This window comes from Euphorbia lathyris, chromosome 7 (genome assembly GCF_963576675.1).
Source record: "Euphorbia lathyris chromosome 7, ddEupLath1.1, whole genome shotgun sequence".
NCBI lineage: Eukaryota > Viridiplantae > Streptophyta > Magnoliopsida > Malpighiales > Euphorbiaceae > Euphorbia > Euphorbia lathyris.
The window spans coordinates 42,950,311-42,971,776 of NC_088916.1; the positions used below are offsets into that span (position 1 = coordinate 42,950,311).

Here is a 21,466-nt window from a genome sequence, read left to right on the forward strand (position 1 = left end):
GAGTTTTGACTATTGAGAGGAAAAATTATGGACTTGACCAAAAGGAGACTGACACGAGAGACCCATTTCGATTTGTTATTCGCGTCGCTCACGACATGTACGTTCCAAAACTCATTGGGTATGATTTGCACCTCCCTGTGCATGAGAAGGTCTTGTGGTTAGTTATGATTTAGCACCTTATAAAAGACATTTGTATATAAACCATAGAAACTCCACACTGAAAAACAATGTAAGATGAAGTGCTATTTCCCCAACAAAATCATTCTAAGACTTATTTTGAATATGAATTTTTCCTAAAATATGTATCTGTTTTGAATTTACAGATTTTGTTCGTAGCAGAATGACATACAGTATTATGTTTTTCCAACAGATATTACATATAACTTTTTTTAATTTGCAGAGTGTTCTCGTAACTGCCAAGTTAGGTAATATATATATAGTGAGGGAAATAAATATTGATTTCCCATGGTTTAAAATCAATTATTTCATATAGATTAAAAAAAAAAATATATAAAGAAATATAAAGTTCCAGCGACTTGCCAGTAATTAAGTATCCTTATCACAGGAAAAATAAATCTGATAGGCTTAATGTATTTATTAGACAACATGACATGAATCCTACCAAAATGGTTGACAAATAAACAAGTCATCAAGTGTCTATATCAGACACAGTTGTTATCAATTTGAAATTTTCGGTTACAATATATTTTATCTATAGCATGAACAAGCTAATTACATGTTTATTAGTTTGACTCAAAGATAGATTATATATAGGAGGGAAGGGTTTAATAGTTGCTATCAACATTCTACTTATTTTAATACATGTTAGATTTTTAGACAAGCGTGAAGTGAATTTCATTATCTTTAGCTTCAGAATCATTCAAAGCCTATTTAACAAAATATAACTTGGAAAAATGTGACTCACAAACATAGTTTTTTAATTTTATTTAAAACTCAGGCAAATTAACAATTATTTTTCTACATTCGCTTCTAAATTTATTATTCAACAGTTGCTTCAAAAACTATCTAACCATATCTTTTCTGAATTATTTAAATTTGATATTTCAATGAATATTTTTATTATTATTATTATTTAAACACATTAGTATCATTCTGTCAAAAACACACACACTAGTTTCTATATATATATATATATATATATATATATATAACTAATAATTAATATCAATATTAATTCAACTAATTAAGATTGAGTTAGAAACATCAAATTACTTAAACTAGAAATTTCAAGTTTTTGAAAACTAGTGTATGCAAAAAATTAAGGGTCTAAAATATTTTTAAAGCTCCTGTTTATTAAGTTAATAAGAGTTATAGAGATTAGAAATAGTAAATACTTCCTTGAATTAGGATTTGTATTGAATAACTATATATACACACAGAGTCCTATACAGATAACTATAAGGAATGAATACAAAATAAGTATTTAAAACAAAGATGATTATCTTTAACTACCAGAGTTCAAGAGATAATTATGGTATAATTACCACCCTCCGCAAGCCGTTGGTGGGATTGCACCATGAGTTTGAAATGAAGTTGGAATCGTGCACTACCTAGAGGCTTGGTGAGTATATCAGCAATTTGATCATCAATTGGAATAAATCGAACACTTAGAAAACTAGAACCACCATGTTCCCAAACAAAATGGTAGTCGAGTTCGATGTGTTTCATTCTTGCATGAAACACAAGGTTGATGGTGAGTAATGCACACTTTCCTGTTGGGGTTTAGTGTCCTATAGACAATTGTTCTAGGATACAAACTTAATGTAAATGAAGTGTTCTTTATATCGTTTGTTTTAATGAGATATGGTTTCATAACTATATAAAGACAATCCATTTTTAAGAACTAAATAAAGTCTAATAAAAGGAAATCCATAAGTTTATTTAAAGTGATTATAAAGTGTTCATACAAGCATGAAGTGAGACAAAACTTTATGATAAACTAATAAACTTAAAACCACCCCAAGTCAAGTAATATGTTTAGGATTGACATATCACTGTTGAGACTTGCATGTAACAATGTCTTCTGTCGAGACAGAAAGCTGATCTCACAAGCTTCATATATACAGATATCTGGACAGTTACATGGATCCAATGAAAAGAAGTTCATTAGGATTGGGGACCCGACTTGAGATAACAGGATGGGTAGATTCATCATTGTCACCTGTTCATCTCATTGGTATTAATAGGTATAAGTAATGCTCAGACTCAAAGGAATGTTAATTGGTGATTCTGGATTACGGAATGTGATGCTTTGATCCTGTTGTAACACGATCCATAACAGAGATGACTCTGGGGTGTGAACGGCAGACGTTGGGTATCACAGAAAGTAATTGCAGGATAATTATACATTGGATTGAGCATTTATCACTCCCGATAAATGGGAGATACGTCCATGGATCGCTTGTGGAAGACTCGACTCTAAATCCTTGCAAGGTGATAGCTTAAGACTTGAAATACAGATTTCACTTAACCTATCTAATTGGAGTTGACTCGGCCTGTACAAGTAAAACGAACGTCTCGCTATATGTGACTTGACATTATCCATAGTCATAAGATTCAGTTCAAGGATGTAGTTGATAAAGGATCGAATTATACTGTAACTAATACGGAAAGGTCAACGACAGAATCAACCTGTCTTCTTATAGCTCTGGGGGAATGTTTCAGATTTGCTAATCACATTTCGCATACTCATTCCGTTATGCAAAGATTAAATATAATTCTGTGAAAATTAATTTAATAGTTGCATACGGCTAGAAGCAATAAGAACCTAATGGGTCACACATAAGACTTGGAGCCCAAAAGAGAAACAGATGTTAATTAATTAATGGAAGCCCAACTGAGTCCACTAAGGCCCAGTATATAGGGGGCGATTTTCATGTAAGGAATTACATGAATAATTAATTTGATTCTTAAACAATTCTAATTAGATTATAATTGTGAATTAAATTAATTAAGGATAAATAAGTTAGGAGTTTTAATTAGATTAAATTGCTCCTATTATTATCCTATAAGGTTACTATTATTATCTTTATATTTAAGATATAATTATAGATAATAAATAAGAATTATATTCCGAATTAAATTCTTATTCAGTAACCTAATTCTATCTAACTAGGGTTTAGATACAAGAGAATATAAATACCCCCTACCTGTGATTTTCGAAACATACAGTGCAACCGAGAGAGAGAATTTCGACCCCCCTAGTCGAGGACGAAATAATCCACCGCTTCCTACCGATTCAATTGATTTCATCTCTTTCTCTTTATCCTTGATCTTGTGTTGATTTATTAGAGACAATCTATTCTTGATTGTTTTAATACGGTTGATATCTAACTTGATTTGGGTTGTGTTTTGTCTTGTGATCGGGAACTCGGAGTAAGAGTTGTGGGCACTTCGATTGCAACGGTAGATAGAACTTCATAAAGGTATTTCCTTCTATCCCTCTTTATATGAAATAACGATTAACGGATCTTGGGTTAATGGAAATAGGTTAAAAATTTTATATTTTCGCTGTCATACGTTAGCCTTATTTTCCATTATTTCCAGCACATGGTAATAGTATAAAACTACGTGTGGGTTACCAATTACAATATATTAAAATGGAAATCCAACTATCGGCCTATATGGAGAAATATGGACTGATATACTATATTTGCTTAGATTTAAAAGAGTAAGGTAACTAAAACTGATTTGTTGAGAGTTTTGATTGTTGAAAACTAATTTAAGTAAAACGTGGTAAAACATATAATCTAATAGCACAAATCTAATGGTAGAATAAACGAATATGATAAAGGCACATAGAATAGGTGTTAACATGAACTTTTCCAATCCTAATAACGAATTCAGATTACCTATGCTCAGTATGTTGCAAGTGGGCCCTATATTACTTCGTATGGGATCAAAGATCGAAACTCAAACTCATTTCCATCGATCTTAGAGATTAATGTCAAATATTTTCCATTCTAAGCCTCATGCACTTTTCCGAGATCGATTCAGATGTCAAATGAAGGAGTTATGATGATCTGAAGCTTTTGAACCAAAACTCAGGACGATCTTAGAGCAATATCTTTAGGTCGTGTCATTTTTAGTCATTGACCGTGAGATACAAAAATGTCCGTCTTGTTGAGATGAGTTTAACGACATAAGATTAGTCAAAATAAAAGGTCAAAAAGGGCATTTTAAGACGTCAGAACAATTTGGGCTTCATTCGGGTTAGGGGCAATTCTGCCCCTAACCATGTGGTGGTCGATCGGATACCCTAGGTAGCCGATCAGCCACTGTCATGAATTTACATCAGTTTCTATAAACTGTTGTAAATGTTCCCATTAACCCCACTAACCCCACTAACTCCAAACACAATTCAGATATGAGTTAAGGGTGGGAAAACGCTCAGAATAAGGGGGGTATCATCTTTAAGAGAAAGAAAAAGATACAGAGATAGAGAAAGTGAAGAATAAACCCTTTTTCTCCATCTACTTCAATCCAAAACAACAGTAAGAGCTTTCAAATCAACCCAAAACACCTAGAATTCATCCCAAATTATCCTAAAAACCAATTAACATTAGAATTGAGGTCCTAGAAAGTGGTTTCTAGAAAGAGAAACACCTGAAATCATCTGAAAGTGAGTGAATCCATAATTTCCCTCACCGATTCTTTGGGTAAACACCCAATTCAACATCCTAATCCTTCTAAGAAGCAATGAAAGGTGTTAAATCAACCTTTAAGAACAATTATGTCTGGTTCGAGTCTAGATTCATCAATTTGGTGGAAAGTAAATTAACGAGTCTTATACTATGAATTATTGCATAGTTCCAAAATTTCAGAGGTAAAGAGGCATTGGAAAATAAAGTGAGAGATGTATTAACCAAATTCCTAATTTTTTTACGTTCAGTTATGCCATTCAGGGCTGCATATAAGGACATGCTAGTTTATACACGATTCTTTGACTTTTGAGGAAGGTTGTAATTTTTTTTATATTCTCCACAAAGTCAGATTACAGATTTTTAACCTTATCATTGAATTGTGTTTTTATCATAGCAAAAAAATTGCCAAATACAGAAGCAACATCAATCTTATTTTTAAAACAAAAAAAAACTTAGCCAAAGCGAGAAAATCCATCAATGGTAACCATAAAATAACGATGTCCAATAGTAGATAGAATCGGGGCAAGGCCCCAAACATCTGAATGTAAATTTTTAAAAATAAATGAACTAGAACGACTGATATAAGATAAAAATGACCTAGCAAGTTCCCTTAATGGACAATAGGCACAATGATTGACTGGTGTGGAAGACGGAAGGTGATTCTACTGGACAAGTATGAGGAGGGAGAAGGGTCCAAAGAGGTGGACAAGGACAAAGGTGGCGCTAGCTCAAGTGGCACTAAAGTCTTGAATGGGGGAAAATCACCTAGTGGAGATGTGAGACCCTTTAGGGCAGCGACACCTCATAAGGGCAACAACCCGTACACCAAACCAGCCCCGTTTAAGTGCTTTTGATGCAACGAACCAGGCCACCGCTCGAATGAATGCCCTAAGAGAAGGAGTGCTAATGTGGCTGAGAGGTACGATGATGATGACTATGGAGGAAACGATGGGGTGTATTGTGAGCCTGTTGATAGCGGATCATCCGGAGATGATCGGGGAGTTCATGTAGTGAAGAGAATACTAATGTCAATGGAACAAGAACATGACCTGAGACACCAATTGTTTAGAACTAGAGGTCTAATCCACGCATTGAAATGCGAGTTGATTGTTGATGGCGGAAGTCAACAGAACATCCTTAGTAAAGCCGCTTTGAGCAAATTCGGCTTAGTGCCCGAGCCACATCCAAATCCATATCGAGTGGGGTGGATTAAAAGAAGGGGAGAAACTTAATGTCCCTCACCGGTTTAAGGTTTCTATCTCTATTGGAGCCTACCAAGATGAGGTTATGTGTGATGTGGTTGAGATGGATGTATATCACTTGCTCCTCAGGAGGTGATGCGCCTCCCGTTGAAGGCTCACTAAGGGATAAGTGTACCCCGTCGTTATCAAGTAATAATATGGACAAGTCCAGGTATTGAAACCATAGGAGTCCTACAAGTATCGAGCTATTGGGTCTCAAGTGTTATCTAGGCTTTGGGGGGTTTTGAGTTTGGTTTTGATTAAGTTAATCTACTCCTAGTTGAATTATTCTACTCCTAGCTAAGTTATACTAATTCGAACTAAGTTATTCTACTCCTAATTAAGTTAAACTACTCCTAGGTGATCTTTCACTAATGCAATTACCTGAAGGAACATGGTATGAACGATAATAATGAAGATAGATTATTAGGTCAATTGATTAAAAACCTAATCTAAGTCACTTGTATTCAAGGCGATTAACCCTACTTACCCTTCTGAAGTCCCTAATGCGTGATTCCCTTGTGAGGCCGAAACTAGGTCTAAGGCTCAGCAATTTGGGCTTAATCAACTAAGAGGTCGTCAATCTCCTAGGCTCTGAATAGGTCAGATTCAGCTCACAATATGTGCCAACTAGATTTTTGGGCTTTTGAATGAGTTAAACCAATTAAATAAAGCGTAAGACAAAGATTAAACAAATAAATCATTGAACAAAACAAGAGCTAAAATATTATTAAAGATGAAGAACATTGTCACGGGGATACAATTAGCCTAGGATTCATAGTCTGTATCAAGGGATAAAAACAAAGTAAGATGAAAGGAGATGAGAAAATCCCTTTTAGGGAACCTGTCTACCCTGCAGCCGGCTTCTTAAGACTTAAGGACGGACCTTGAATAATCCTCGGTGAATGGAGCTTCGAAGGTGCTTCAATGGAGGTTGAAGGAGACGGAGGAGGTGGAGAGGATTCTTCAAGAGTGAAGGCTAAGGTAAATTACAATAAATGAAAGATATCTAATTTACAATAAAAAGGCCCTATTTATAGTTGTGTTTGAGTCCTGATGCTAATTGGATTTGTTTCCTGTTGCAGGTGGGAGAGTCGGGACGCAATCGTGGAGTCGTGGGGTCGGGAATCAGTCAAAAGACTGATTCCCGAGGCGCAGCTCGCCGAGCCAGCTCAGCGCAAGCTGGGCACCAGCTCGCCGAGCTGGAAAACAGCTTCGCTGAGCTGGCCTATAGAGGCCAGTTTTTGCGCTCTAGACATGCCCAATTCGCCAAGCGGCTGCCGAGGGGTCCCCGAGATGCGATTTTTGACTGAAATTGATCCCATTTTAACATGCACACGCACATAAACTCCAAACAACGTTAGTCCAAAGGCTAAATTGACCCACCAGTCGTTAGATTTGAGTGAAAACTCTGTTTAGTGAAAACTTTGGTGGATCAATTAGCCATAATAAATAGTTGAAAGTTAACATACGTGCTATTTTGGCGATATTTGCCTAAAAACAACTAGAAAACGACCTTAAACTACAAAAAGTGAACAGGACGCATACAAAACACAACTATCACGCACACATGCATAAAAATGTGAGAATTGCTCGCTTATTATAGGAAAACTAGACTAAACTAACCTAAAAACCGTACCTAAAGATAGGGGTTTTTGACCTCTATCAAACCTCCTCACACTTAAAACTTTACTTGTCCCCAAGTAAACTAAAAACAAAACTCGCAATCACTGGCAAAGCTAGAGAAACCTCCTGGTTTTACTAGGTGCCTGACACAATTTTGAGCATATGTAATTACATACATTCGGAAGTACAAAATAGAGACACAATATCCAAAAGCCACATTTCAATTATCACAGATCATATGCTTAAGAAAAGTATACATGTTTAATTAAACGAGCTTAAGGGGATAGCTTAGTAAAACACCTCACCATAGGTAGTTCACTCAATTCACACAATTTTAGTGGCTAAAGTGTTTACTCTCGGCTTATGTTCTTGCTTAGGATTACGTTGATTTTGCACGTTCATCCAAGTTCCTCTACTATGTTATATGACTCTGATGGTATCAAAAACAGCCTCGAATTGGGGTTGTAATGTGATTAGAGGGTTAAAGGTACAACAAAGGTTAGGAGTTCTAGCGCTAGAAAAACAAAGTTTAAAAATGGCTTTAGCAAATATGAAGTGATTGAGCTTTTTATTTCTTGATAAATATTTTTTTTTCTGAGACGTTCTAATTTTAAGAACTGGGGAATGAAGTTCTCCCCTTTTTGTTTGTCTCTTTTTCTTTCTCTTTTTCTCTTTTTTTTTTCTTTTGAATAGTGATGCTCATTCACTTCTTAGCTTTTTGGCTTGCTACTATAATGCCATAAACAAAGAGAAAGTGCTAGAAGAAAACAAAGACTCAATGTGAGCTTTGCAAAAAAAAAACTCGGGTTAGGTAACAAACTAAGTGATAGTTTGCAAAAATTGGGTTAGAACGAAAGAAAATCTACAAGATACAAAATACAGGCTCAAAGGGGCTTCCTAGAGTAGATGAAAAAGAGAAAATAAGGTAAAGAAAAAGGTTAGTTCTAATGAGGATGATTCATCGTTTATCATCTCAAATCATTGCATGCAGGTTCAACTCAGTATTAGGTGCAAAATCTATAATCTTTCCACAAGTCAAAGCATTCAAACAAAAATATCAAGAAAAAGAGCTTTTTGATGTTCGCTCTTGGGCTCAAGTTCAACTCACAATTCTTGGATTTCAATTTTGTGTTTATTAGTTCTCCCAAGCTCAAATTCAATGTCACATGCCTTCAATTCTTAAGTTATCTACCTAAGTACTGATTTTAGCATTTCTTCAAAAGTAGAGTCTAAATGCAATCTTTAGCTCATGCTCTTACAGATACAAGGATTGTGTCCTACACCTAAACTAGTTGTCATGCCATTTTAGATTCGGTTCTCAGTCCCCAGAAACAAATAACGAAGTTTAGATTCAAAGGAAGTTTTCGGTTTTAGGTCCTAAACATGCAAAAACATACATAAAGCATAAATAAAACCAAAAAACGCAAAACTAAACTAGACACGACGCAACAAAATTTTTTAAAAAATTTACAATTTTTGTAAGTTTGTCTACCACTCCTCCTCACACTTAAATCATGCAATAAGTTCCAACATTGCATATAAAACAATAAAACATATGTGAAAGAAGTTAGGGTGGAGAAGACAACTTACTAACCAAAGTTAAAAACAGAAATCTATAATTGAATTAAAAAGAAAAACAAACCTAGAAAAAGTTTTAATCCAAACTTAGGTTGCCTCCCATTCGAATTCCTTAACAAATAATTCGTACCTACAAAATGGATTAGGGGCCTCAAATAAGTTTAATGAAAATAAGCGGCCAAATTTAAACATATTATGAAAAAGTTTGGTTTGCTCCCTTTTGGATTCTCTTGGTAGGTCGAAGAGAGTGAAAACTTCTGAGCATGAAGCAAACCTAAACTTTTCTAATGTTTGAGGAAAAGGTAGTTGAGATACACAAGTTTTGATTTGATCTTTTATCTCTATCACATGATTTAGAATTTCAGATTTTGAACCGGGGTTGCTTGCCGCTTCCGGTTCCTCACTTACCTTGAGTGATGCATGTGACAGTGGACTTGGTTCTACCTTTTTGTCATTCCTCAAGGAGATGACTTGAGCTGATTCCCTTTGTGGGATTTCTATGTTTTCCTTTATGCCCGGGAGAGCATCTCGGGATTGCTTTTGCATCTCATAGTTTATTTGAGCCAATTGGTTGCTCAAGTCCTTGCAAACCTCCTCATTGATTGTAAGTCGGGCTAATATTCCTTTCAAAAGGGACAACACCTCATCTCGTGAGCTAGGGGGTTGTGGAGGAACTTGGCTTGCTTGTTCGTAAGGAAACATTCCCAATTCATTTCCCATGTGCTCATTAACAAACCTATTTGGAGGACTCAACATGTTAGGGTTCCCATATGACAGATTTGAGTGTTGAGATCTCCTCCAATCACTATCATAAAAGCTGTAAGAATTGAGGTTAGAATTGTACCTTTGGTGATTAGGGGTAGAGCTAGGGGGTAAGGGAGGGTCTCCCGATCCTCCGGAACACCCTTGACGAACAGTGGTTCAGTTCCGAGCCCCCCCACCCACCCCCCAAAAAAAATAGTTAAAATTAGTACTTATAGTGTAGAATGTGATTATATGATATAAAACTAAGTTTGTATAGTTGGTTGTAGTGATAAATGAAGGAATCTCTACATCCAATTGGTCCTATGTTCGAATCTCCCTCTCTTCACTTCTTATCTCATTTTAATTTTTTCCCTTAAACCTCATTCTCCTTTAAAAATATCAATATTAAGTATCATTTTTAATCATTATTAACTCATTCTCCTTTATTATTTTTAATTGTATTTTTTTAGTTACAAAATTCATGACCGAAAAGGCAATTTGACGAATAATTTCTCCAATTGACCAAACTTGTCAACGTTAGGGATAAAATTGCTCTTGGCTGCCAACGTTAAGGGTAAAATTGTACCATTTTAGACGTTAGGGGTAAAATTGTTCTTAGGTGTAAACATTAGAGTATTTTTGCACTTTATCCTTATTTTATATTGAATCTCAGTTGTTTTGTACCTTAATGTTTCCTTATTTTTGCCTTAAGTCGTTATTAAGAAAAAAAAATCTCCATGCAATGGAGCCCCTCCGGACTTTGAGCTCTGGCTCCGCCACTATTGGTGATTACCCACAAAACTTACACTTTCATTGGTGTTGTGGCTCAGTTTCGCCATCAAGATATCCATTTTCTTATTTAACTCGGCCATGGAGGGATTGGGAGCCTCATTCTCCAGGGCATGAATGTATTGTCTTGATGGGATAGTAAACTTTTGAGCTTGCCACTCGACTCTTTCTTGCCAATTAATTGATCTGAGAATGCTGAGAAAAAGTGAAGTTCTAGCACAAAAGTTGATAAGTAAAAGTATACAGTTATGAACAAACACAAAAGATATGAACAAGTATAGAAGGTATAAAGAATTATATATAAACAGGTACAAACGATATAAACAAAGGATATTCACAAAGGAATGCCTAAACTAACAAATCGACCTTTGGTTCGATATTTCAGAAGAAATAAATCCCCGGCAACGGCGCCAAAAACTTGATTATTGGCGGTTGTCGGGTATTTATAGAATTAATCTACTTTCCCCGGCAACGGCGCCAAAAACTTGATGCGCCTCACGACGATCGCACCGCAAGGCTCACTAAGTGATCTTTCACTAATGCAATTACCTGAAGGAACATGGTATGAACGATAATAATGAAGATAAGTTATTAGGTCAATTGATTAAAAACCTAATCTAAGTCACTTGTATTCAAGGCGATTAACCCTACTTACCCTCCTGAAGTCCCTAGTGCGTGATTCCCTTGTAAGGCCGAAACTAGGTCTAAGGCTCAGCAATTTGGGCTTAATCAACTAAGAGGTCGTCAATCTCCTAGGCTCTAACTAAGTCAGATTCAGCTTACAATATGTGCCAACTAGATTTTGGGGCTTTTGAATGAGTTAAACCAATTGAATAAAGCGTAAGACAAAGATTAAACAAATAAATCATTGAACAAAACAAGAGCTAAAATATTATTACGGATGAAGAACATTGTCACGGGGATACAATTAGCATAGGATTCATAGACTGTATCAAGGGATAAAAACAAAGTAAGATGAAAGGAGATGAGAAAATCCCTTTCAGGGAACCTGTCTACCCTGCAACCGGCTTCCTAGGACTTAAGGACGGACCTTGAATAATCCTCGGTGAATGGAGCTTCAAAGGTGCTTCAATGGAGGTTGAAGGAGACGAAGGAGGTGGAGAGGATTCTTCAAGGGTGAAGGCTAAGGTAAATTACAATAAATGAAAGATATCTAATTTACAATAAAAAGGCCCTATTTATAGTTGTGTTTGAGTCCCGATGCTAATTGGATTTGTTTCCTGTTGCAGGTGGGAGAGTCGGGACGCAATCATGGAGTCGTGGGGTTGGGAATCAGTCAAAAGACCGATTCTCGAGGCGCAGCTCGCTGAGCTGGGCGAGCTAGCTCGGCGCGAGCTGGGCACCAGCTCACCAAGCTGGAAGCCAGCTTCACCGAGCTGGCCTACAGAGGCCAGTTTTTGCACTCTGGACATGCCCAATTCGCCAAGCGACTGCCGGAGGGTCCCCGAGATGCGATTTTTTTACTGAAATTGATCCCGTTTTAACCTGCACACGCACATAAACTCCAAACAACGTTAGTCCAAAGGCTAAATTGACCCACCAGTCGTTAGATTTGAGTGAAAACTCCGTTTAATAAGACCTTTGGTGGATCAATTAGCCATAATAAATAATTGAAAGTTAACATACGTGTTATTTTGGCGATATTTGCCCAAAAACAACTAGAAAACGACCTCAAACTACAAAAAGTGAACAGGACACATACAAAACACAACTATCACGCACACATGCATAAAAATGCGAGAATTGCTCGCTTATTATAGGAAAACTAGACTAAACTAACCTAAAAACCGTACCTAAAGATAGGGGTTTTTGACCCCTATCAGGAGGCCTTGGCAATTCGACCGTGATGCCTCACATGCGGGAAGGGACAACACGTACACCGTATTCAAAGATGGGGCCAAGTACATTCTCACGCTGTTGAAAGGCTCTACTATGGGAGAAAAGAAGGCCGCCTTGATTGTGTGCCCAATCAGGGAACTAACGCCGCTAGAGGATGCAAGGGTTGAGCAACCCGTCGGATTGTTGGTAACGAGTAGCCCAAGCCAAGGGAAGAGTATTGCTAATGGGGTGAGTGGAACAACAATCTTTGGGATGAGCCGTTCTTGTTCTATCATTGAGTTGCGGTCCAACTCTTTTAAAGAAGAGGAGTATGATGAGGACATCCCTCCTCCAAACGCGGACCCGAAGCCAAAAGACGAGACCCGTAGAGAGTTAGCCGAGGGAAATGAGGGCAATGGCGAATAAGAGAGCACGCGGAGCGCACCTAGTAGGCGCGGGGCGTGAAGAGTCCAAAGTTGGTAGAACAGCCCAGCAGGTCATACACGAGGGGCGTGTCCTCTGAGGCGCGGAGCATGGAGCCAACTTTCAAAGAGAGTTCTGCCCAGGAGGTCAAGTACGCGGGGCGTACTTCCGGAGACGCCGCGCGTAAGAATGCCCAGTGAGAACCACCAAGTCCAGGGACACAACCACGCGGGGCGTGAGGGAGGCTACGCGAAGCGTGCTGGGTTGAGGAATACTTCCTCCCCAAGTTCTTCTTGTCAGGGACAATATCTGCCACCTCCTAATTACTGTTTTGCCACTCAACTATTTACTACTTTGCCACTTATTTTAATTACTCTATTATCATTTCTTTATTTATTCCTACCTTACCCCTATGGTTCCTTAGTTGCTAGTAACCCTAGTGGGGGCCTTTTAGTCTCTTGCTTTCTATTTAGAAGGGGTATATATTCTTCTCATTTTGTAATGTTTCCTAACTTTGAATGAATTAAGAACTTGAAGCCTCCATTGGAGCAAGGATATCATCATTTTGGGTTTATCCAACCTTATAGTTTAGCTAGAGAAGTTTGTATTCTTTGTGAGTTTAAGATTAAAACTCTCAGATCGATTTAATCTACATTACCATGTTAAACTAATTAGGGTCATAGAGATTAGAAATAGTAAATATTATGTTGAACTATAATGTGTATTGAATAAGTATATATACACCTAACAAGAGTTGTATATAAATAACTATAAATAATGAATAAGAGATAAGTACTTTAAACAAAAGATAATTATTTCTAATTAACTGAATAATAATTACAGAATTATTAAATGAATAATCAAAGTTAATTATCTCTAACACTATTAATTTGTAAATTCCACTGTAAACCCTCATCGAGGTCTGTGGTTTGCCCTGTGACTTTGGGAGTGGGTAGACCTATCCTTACCTAAACTTTTTCCACACCAAAAAAAAATTAATGGAAATTTGATTTGAATATTAGTTTAATTGTTTTCTAACAAAAAAATATTAGTTTAATTAAATATTAGACATTCATTTTTGTAAACATTCATTAATATTAGGATTGATGATTTTTTTATTACATAATAATTTATTTTCACTATTTTTTAGGCCTAATACATCACCAGCTCCTGAACTTGTCCAAAATAGTGATTGACTCCCTGAACTTTGTAAGTATCTCACGAGCTTCCCAAACTTGCTTATTTCCTTAAACTTGTCCATAAAAGTAGATTAGTTCCTTGAACTTTGCAAGTATCTCACCAACTCCCTAAACTTGCTTATTCTGTAACAACTAAATACAAAAACCATAATAGCAACTCTCGATCATCATCCATTCAATCTCTCAAACTTGCATCACTAACTCTTATAATAGGTTGAAAGGTAGGAGAATCGAAAAAATTACCTTTCGAATAGATGAAGACGTATTTTTAGAATTTAGGTTGAATAAGTTTTGTATTTAGTTGTTACAAAATAAGCAAGTTTAGGGAGTTGGTGAGACACTTGCAAAGTTCATGGATCTAATCTATTTTTATGGACAAGTTTAGGGAGCTGGTGAGACACTTACAAAGTTCAGAGAGCCAATCTACTATTTTGGACAAGTTCAGGAAGCTGGTAATGTATTAGGCCTTTTTTTTACGTATAAAACTATTCGGATCAGAAGTCAGGTTCTAAAGACAAGCCGATAAAGTTAAGACTCCATAATTTGTAGTTTTTAATAGGGTTAATAATTTATAAAGTCTGTCTGAAATTAATTAAAAAATAATTAACGAGCCTCAAACCGAATAATATGATAAATTATAAAAAAATTAGTAGTGTTAATTGTAATAAATTTTCTAAAATGCAAATGACTTGGTAATTAATTTAGGAGATAAATAAATAAAGTAGAAAAAATATGTCCCAGCTCCAACTCAGAAATCAAGAAGTACAGTAAGTGGCCAACGATTTGTGTTTTGTCGAGTACGAAGAATGCGAGGGGGAGAAAATTTTAAAACTTTTTCCATATATTATATAGTGGCAAAATGTATTATTGAACATTTAAACGTTCTAATTTTTTTGAGTCCCTATACTTTGTATTTTTTTTTAAATAAGTCTTTTGAACTTTTATTTTTAATTTGATTGAGAAAGGATAAATATTTAATTTTCTTTAATTGGGTCTGGTACAAAGAGTATTAAACTAAATAAAATTTAAAATTCATGGGCTTAACTAAATTAAATATTATTAATATTAAAAATTCTGAAACGTATTTGGAAAAAGTACAAGGACTGAATAAGAGAATTCATAAAGTTAAATATAAACAAGGAGTCAAACAAAGCGCATGATAATGCGAACGAAAAATTGATGGAGCGCACGTTAGAACAAGACGCAATCGTTTCGTATGAGGAATGTGCAAGCGCAAAGCAGGCGTGCCTATAAAAAGGGCACATCGGTCCCTGAAGATTCTCGTGCTGCGTTGATCACCTAAACTTGAAAGAAAGAAAACATTGCCAGCAAGGCATTTGTATTCTAGGGAGCCCAAAAAGCAAACGCCACCACCACCACTACTCTCTTCATACCAGCTAGCTATCACCCTCTTCAAAGAGAGAAATCGAGTATCCTTTGTCGTTTCTGTTTCGATTTTCGGATTTTAGAATGAAAATGGCGGATCATTACTTGCTCGGCTGGATCTTTGCTTCTGTAATGCTGATATTCGCCGTCTACTACATGCTCTATTTGGTCGTAGTCAAGAGAGAGGAGGAGGAGGAGAATACTAGACAGGCGAGACGTAACTCCGTTACCACCGTCTCCGCTGTCCAAGCAGAATGCAGATCCGATGACCGTCCTCATGCTGATGTCATTATCGTTGGTGCTGGCGTCGCTGGCGCTGCTCTCGCTCATACCCTCGGCAAGGTATTTTGTTTTTCCTTTTTTTTTCGAAATTTTATTTTCCCTGTGTTTTCTTCATTAGTAAAGAGGAAAACTGCTTTCCAATTACATGTTCATTTATTCGTTTTAGATTCGAATTTTTAAATTATTATTATCTATATATCTATGCTTCACAGCTAATAAGCTTTAGAAATGCTATTGGCGTTTGTCTTTTATGTTGTGCTGTTTAGAAATAAACAGTTTTCTTTCTTCTTCTGCTTCTTCCCGGTGCTCCGTCCGTCCTGATCTTTGAATGTAAACATAGTTTGCTAAAGGGATTTTAAGCTGTTTGCTGGATTTTATTTGAAGTTGTGGGAGCCTTATGATGTAAGTTAGTTGCGGAATGTCCTCAACTCGATTTAATAATTTTTGTTCACACCTCCCGACAAATTTCTTGTTATGGCTTAATCAGAACCGTGTATTTACTGTTTGTTTTGATTTTCCGGCTATTAATGTATCCTTTCTTTGCTTTATAATAATAATTTAATGATTTATCAACTAACATATGATTACAAGTTCTAGTATGATTTCATTTGTATCCTGTTCCGGCCATTGCTATCTTCATATGAGACAGATAGAAGACTAGAACTACATGCGTGTACTTTGCAGGCCTACAAACATGAGAATCTTTCAAGTATATTTTGGGCTTTTTTTCAGATTTGAGTAAATAGCCCATATTAATGCTACCGATATGCTCTTAATATCATCATGCATATAGCAAAGAACTATTACTTTAATCTCACTCTTCTTTTCTGATGATCGTTATTTTTTGTATTTTTTTCTAGAGGACTGCCTTTTCTAAATTTTAACAAATAAAATCTGGCTTCCTAAAGTTTATCTTATGTCCTGAAAGGGAAAATTATTTATGACGCAATTTGCTGATCTGTCTTTTTGGATTGTTGGAGTCTTTAAGTCCCTCTTTTTGGGTTGTTGGAGTTTTTAAGTCCATCTGTACTGAATTTTGATGTCTTATCTTATGGAACATTAGCTGTTGCATAATTTATCAATCTAGAACTAATGAATTAATGCTTGGGCAGGACAAACTGGGATTTAAATATTAACTGGAAAAGGAATAAAATCCTTGATGTTGCTGAGTCCATTACCTTTTTGTTTATTATTTGCTGATCAGCAAGCCATGGACTTACCATCAAATGCATAGTCTGGCTCGTTGCTGTGGAGTTCCATTGATTTTTTTTTCTTCGTATATATCTGATAAATAGAGGATGTGCTTTGCCAGAGTTTCATCGTTCTTCTTGTTTTCTTCTAGTTAGTTAGCGCAATGATTGATTTTGCCTATTGCATCGGATTACTTCTTTCACATAGGATTTCAGGAGAGCTTCTAACATGAGTTACTAATTGTTGATTTGGAAAACAGGAGGGGCGTCGAGTGCATGTCATTGAAAGAGACTTGACTGAACCTGACAGAATTGTTGGCGAGTTGCTACAACCAGGCGGTTACCTGAAGTTAATTGAGTTGGAACTTGAAGGTATGATAGGAAAAAAAAACAGTTTTCTAAAGCTACTACTACTTTGTTTGATTTTAAATGCATTGATAATGGTCTGGTTACGCCTATATCCTGCATTCATATTATAGTAGGGCCCACTTGCTTAAGGAACCATGACATTTTTTGCAGATTGTGTGGAAGAAATTGATGCACAGCGGGTGTTTGGTTATGCTCTTTTCAAGGATGGAAAACATGCCCAACTTGCTTATCCCTTGGAAAAGTTCCATTCTGATGTAGCAGGAAGGAGTTTTCACAATGGTCGCTTTATACAGAGGATGCGGGAAAAAGCTGCATCCCTTCCCAAGTATGTTCATTTATCCAGTACTAACAAATGTGCGAGTACCTCGTGTAACTTTTGAATTGGTCTAAAAATCATGGCATTAGTAACTTCTTGCTTGTCTTTAGAAGAAAAGACCTTATGCATTATCAAGTTGTATATTGTGATCATAATTCAAATGTGATTTATCTAAACTTTGTTTTTCTTTACCTAGTGTACAATTGGAGCAAGGAACTGTTACTTCTCTTCTTGAAGAGCAAGGGACAATCAAAGGAGTGCAGTACAAAACAAAAACCGGTGAAGAGCTCACTGCTTTTGCACCTTTGACAATTGTTTGTGATGGATGCTTCTCAAATTTGCGTCGCTCTCTTTGCAACCCTAAGGTGATAAATCATGATCTTGTAGAATAATAGTGGATCATTAGTTTAGGATTTTTTTTTGGAGGTGCTTGTTATCTTCCCCCCAAAATTTCACCTTTATTATTACTATATTATCGGTATGTGAGACGTTCTCTAAATTAATTTTAATTTCTCATATTTTCTACAGGTTGATGTGCCTTCTTGTTTTGTTGGGTTGGTCCTCGAGAATTGCCAACTTCCTTATGCAAATCATGGGCACGTTATTTTAGGAGATCCTTCTCCAATTTTATTCTATCCTATCAGTAGTACAGAAGTTCGCTGTCTGGTTGATGTACCTGGCCAGAAGGTTCCTTCTATTTCAAATGGCGAAATGGCAAGCTATTTGAAGAACGTTGTGGCTCCTCAGGTATAGAATTTGCTTGCAGCATCTACTAAGAAATTGTGTACTTTTACCCATTGCAATTTTTTGTTGACCACAAATTAGAAAAGAAATTCTAAATTATTTTTATGGTGTATTGAACTGAACTATGTAATGAATGTTGCAGGTTCCCCCAGAAATATATGATTCTTTTGTAGCTGCAGTTGATAAGGGGAGCATTCGAACAATGCCAAACAGAAGCATGCCAGCTGCTCCCTATCCTACTCCTGGTGCATTGTTGATGGGTGATGCATTCAACATGCGCCATCCTCTAACTGGAGGAGGAATGACTGTCGCACTTTCTGACATTGTGGTGTTGCGTAATCTTCTCAGGCCTTTGCATGATCTACATGATGCACCTACACTCTGTAGATATCTTGAATCCTTTTACACCTTGCGTAAGGTATGTTATATATTATTCCTGATGGTATGAATACAGAAATGGAACTGGTCTTTGTTACTTGATTCAACTTAATATTGTGGTGTCATTGCAGCCGGTGGCATCTACAATCAATACACTGGCAGGTGCACTCTACAAGGTATTCTCTGCTTCATCTGATGAAGCAAGGAAGGAAATGCGGCAGGCTTGCTTTGATTATTTGAGTCTTGGAGGCGTATTCTCAACTGGACCAATCGCGTTGCTGTCGGGTTTAAACCCTCGTCCATTGAGTTTGGTTCTTCATTTCTTCGCAGTTGCAATTTATGGTGTGGGTCGTTTGTTGCTGCCGTTCCCTTCTGTGAAGCGCATGTGGATTGGAGCGAGGCTTATTTCGGTAAGCATATAATTTAATTGTGATATTTACAAGTAAAATGTTGAATTGAGGAATATCTGATGTTTGGAAGTACAAAACTTCAGGGTGCGTCAGGAATCATCTTTCCCATAATCAAGGCAGAAGGTGTGAGGCAAATGTTTTTCCCTGCAACAGTGCCAGCATATTACAGAGCTCCGCCTATTGAAGAGGAGGATTAAATTGCGTAGAAAAGCGTAACCCCCTGCTTGTTGTATTTTAAACCCCCTATGTTTAGCGAACAACTGTGAAAATATCATATGCTTTAGCTCATAGGACTTTGTTTATTTTCCTTAGGATGTTCATAACTGTGACTTTGAGCTTAAAATTAAATGAAATTTTGTGGAAAATTGTTCTTTTACCTGGCGATTTAGTCTGGTGCTAATTACTAATTAGAGATAACTTTTGTGGAAAATTGTTCTTTTACCTGGCGATTTAGTCTGGTGCTGATTACTAATTAGAGATAACTTTGTTTCTACTTTCTATTTAAGGAGCGGGTACTGTTCTGATTCTTTGTCCTAATTAGGGTAGCAACAATATTATAACAAGTCTCAAACTTTAACGACGTGAATATTGGGTAATTCCAGATTCTAATTATTGCTACTAACTTAAGAACAGATTAATACTCTCATTTATGTGAAATTTATAAAACAAGTCCTTTAGACCTATTTTGATATATGCTACCAAGCTACTCTTTTAATATATACAATATTTTCAAAGATACTTTAAGTATATATACGTATATAACAAACAATGCAACACGTGATATAAGTTTTTGAGAACAATACAAGTTTCATTTCTAAATCACTCTCAAGAATCAATCAAAGCTTTAGTTGATTTTCAATATCATGTAAGTTTTTATTGACTTTAAAAATATAATAATCAATTGCAGTTCTAGTTAGTTATATGCAAGTGTTGTACGCAGTTAGTTACACTTAACCTAGACTTTGGTGGTTTGCAAATCGTTAATTGCAAACCAACTTGCTAAACTGCGAACTATCTTTTATCAATTACTTTTAGTTTAAATTGCGGTTCAATTGCGAAGTAAATATCTGTTTAGTGCTTCGTAATTTACAACATGTGAACTAAATCTCCAAAATATGAAGCTTATTTCACAATTTATTTAAATTGTGATCCAGCTCATAAAATTGCGATTCACAATTCCTCAAATGTGAACTAACCGGCAACATATGAATAGTCAATTTCAATGAATTTCGCTCGATTTCACTTAATTTCACAATTGTGAATTACCTAATCTATGTTTTTGTTTAATATGATATGATTCTTATAGGAATTTAATAATGGATTTTGCTCATTCAGTAGAAGTATGTCCACAGACAATACACGTCCAAACCATATGTCATATCAATCAAGTAGTGATCCAACTATTAATCAAATGACATGTAAAGATATATGGTACTTATGACACCAAGCATGATGAATGTTTGAGATACATTTGTCTCTAAAATACAACCACTTGATAAAGTTATTCTCGATGCACGAGCTGACCATATCCTATCAAGTATCTATGAGGCAGATGACGGAGACAGAAAAAGGAGGAGGACTGATCCATTTCGGTGGCATCCAGAGGTCCATGATACACCCGTTATTCCTATTGTATCTAAAGCATCAACATGGATGATCGGTTTAAAGGTGCATGATATATTATTAAACAAACGAGAATTACAATATGCACTTCAGAGACATGCAATTTGAGAGAAATATGAGTGGAAGGTCTACAAATCCAATAACTATTTGCTTGAAGTTAAATGTAGATATGAGGACCAACACACTTGTCCCAGAAATCAAATTTTACCACATCACATGCAAGTGGGGAAACGTGTTGTAGACACACTTCTAGCGAATAAGTTTGATCAGGATGATAAGGTTTAGCAACCAAAGGAAATTATTTTCGATTTTGGAAAAGAGCATACAATTAAACTATCTTACATGCAAGCTTGGAGAGCAAGAAGTTAGGCATTAGAAGCTCAATGTGGTACACTAGAAGAGTCATAATATTATATACATCATATTAACTAAAAATGCACATATAATGTCAATAATCCAAAAGAGACCCATGAAACAATTCACTAGTTATACAATTCCTAAAATAACTACCGTCGGCTCCGGTGAAGTCAAACTCACAGCCTTTAGACAAATATTATGCAAAAATACATATAAAGACTGCACAATAATTAGATAATGACTCGTGTTGTGTAATTCATACCCTAATCCACTGCAAGGTTGGAATATCTTGTACACTTGTGTGGTCG

General features: G+C 36.2%; 1 protein-coding gene across 1 annotated transcript; it reads left to right on the forward strand.

The window, feature by feature from the left end:
• The first annotated feature begins 15,386 nt into the window (after positions 1–15,386).
• Positions 15,387–19,554, forward strand: LOC136235477 (squalene monooxygenase SE1-like). The gene is made up of 8 exons (XM_066025172.1): positions 15,387–15,831; positions 17,222–17,333; positions 17,481–17,655; positions 17,843–18,011; positions 18,175–18,393; positions 18,533–18,808; positions 18,900–19,178; positions 19,262–19,554. The coding sequence occupies exons 1-8, from the start codon at positions 15,574–15,576 to the stop codon at positions 19,373–19,375; spliced, it is 1,602 nt and encodes a 533-aa protein (XP_065881244.1). The 5' UTR covers positions 15,387–15,573; the 3' UTR covers positions 19,376–19,554.
• The last annotated feature ends 1,912 nt before the right edge of the window (positions 19,555–21,466 follow it).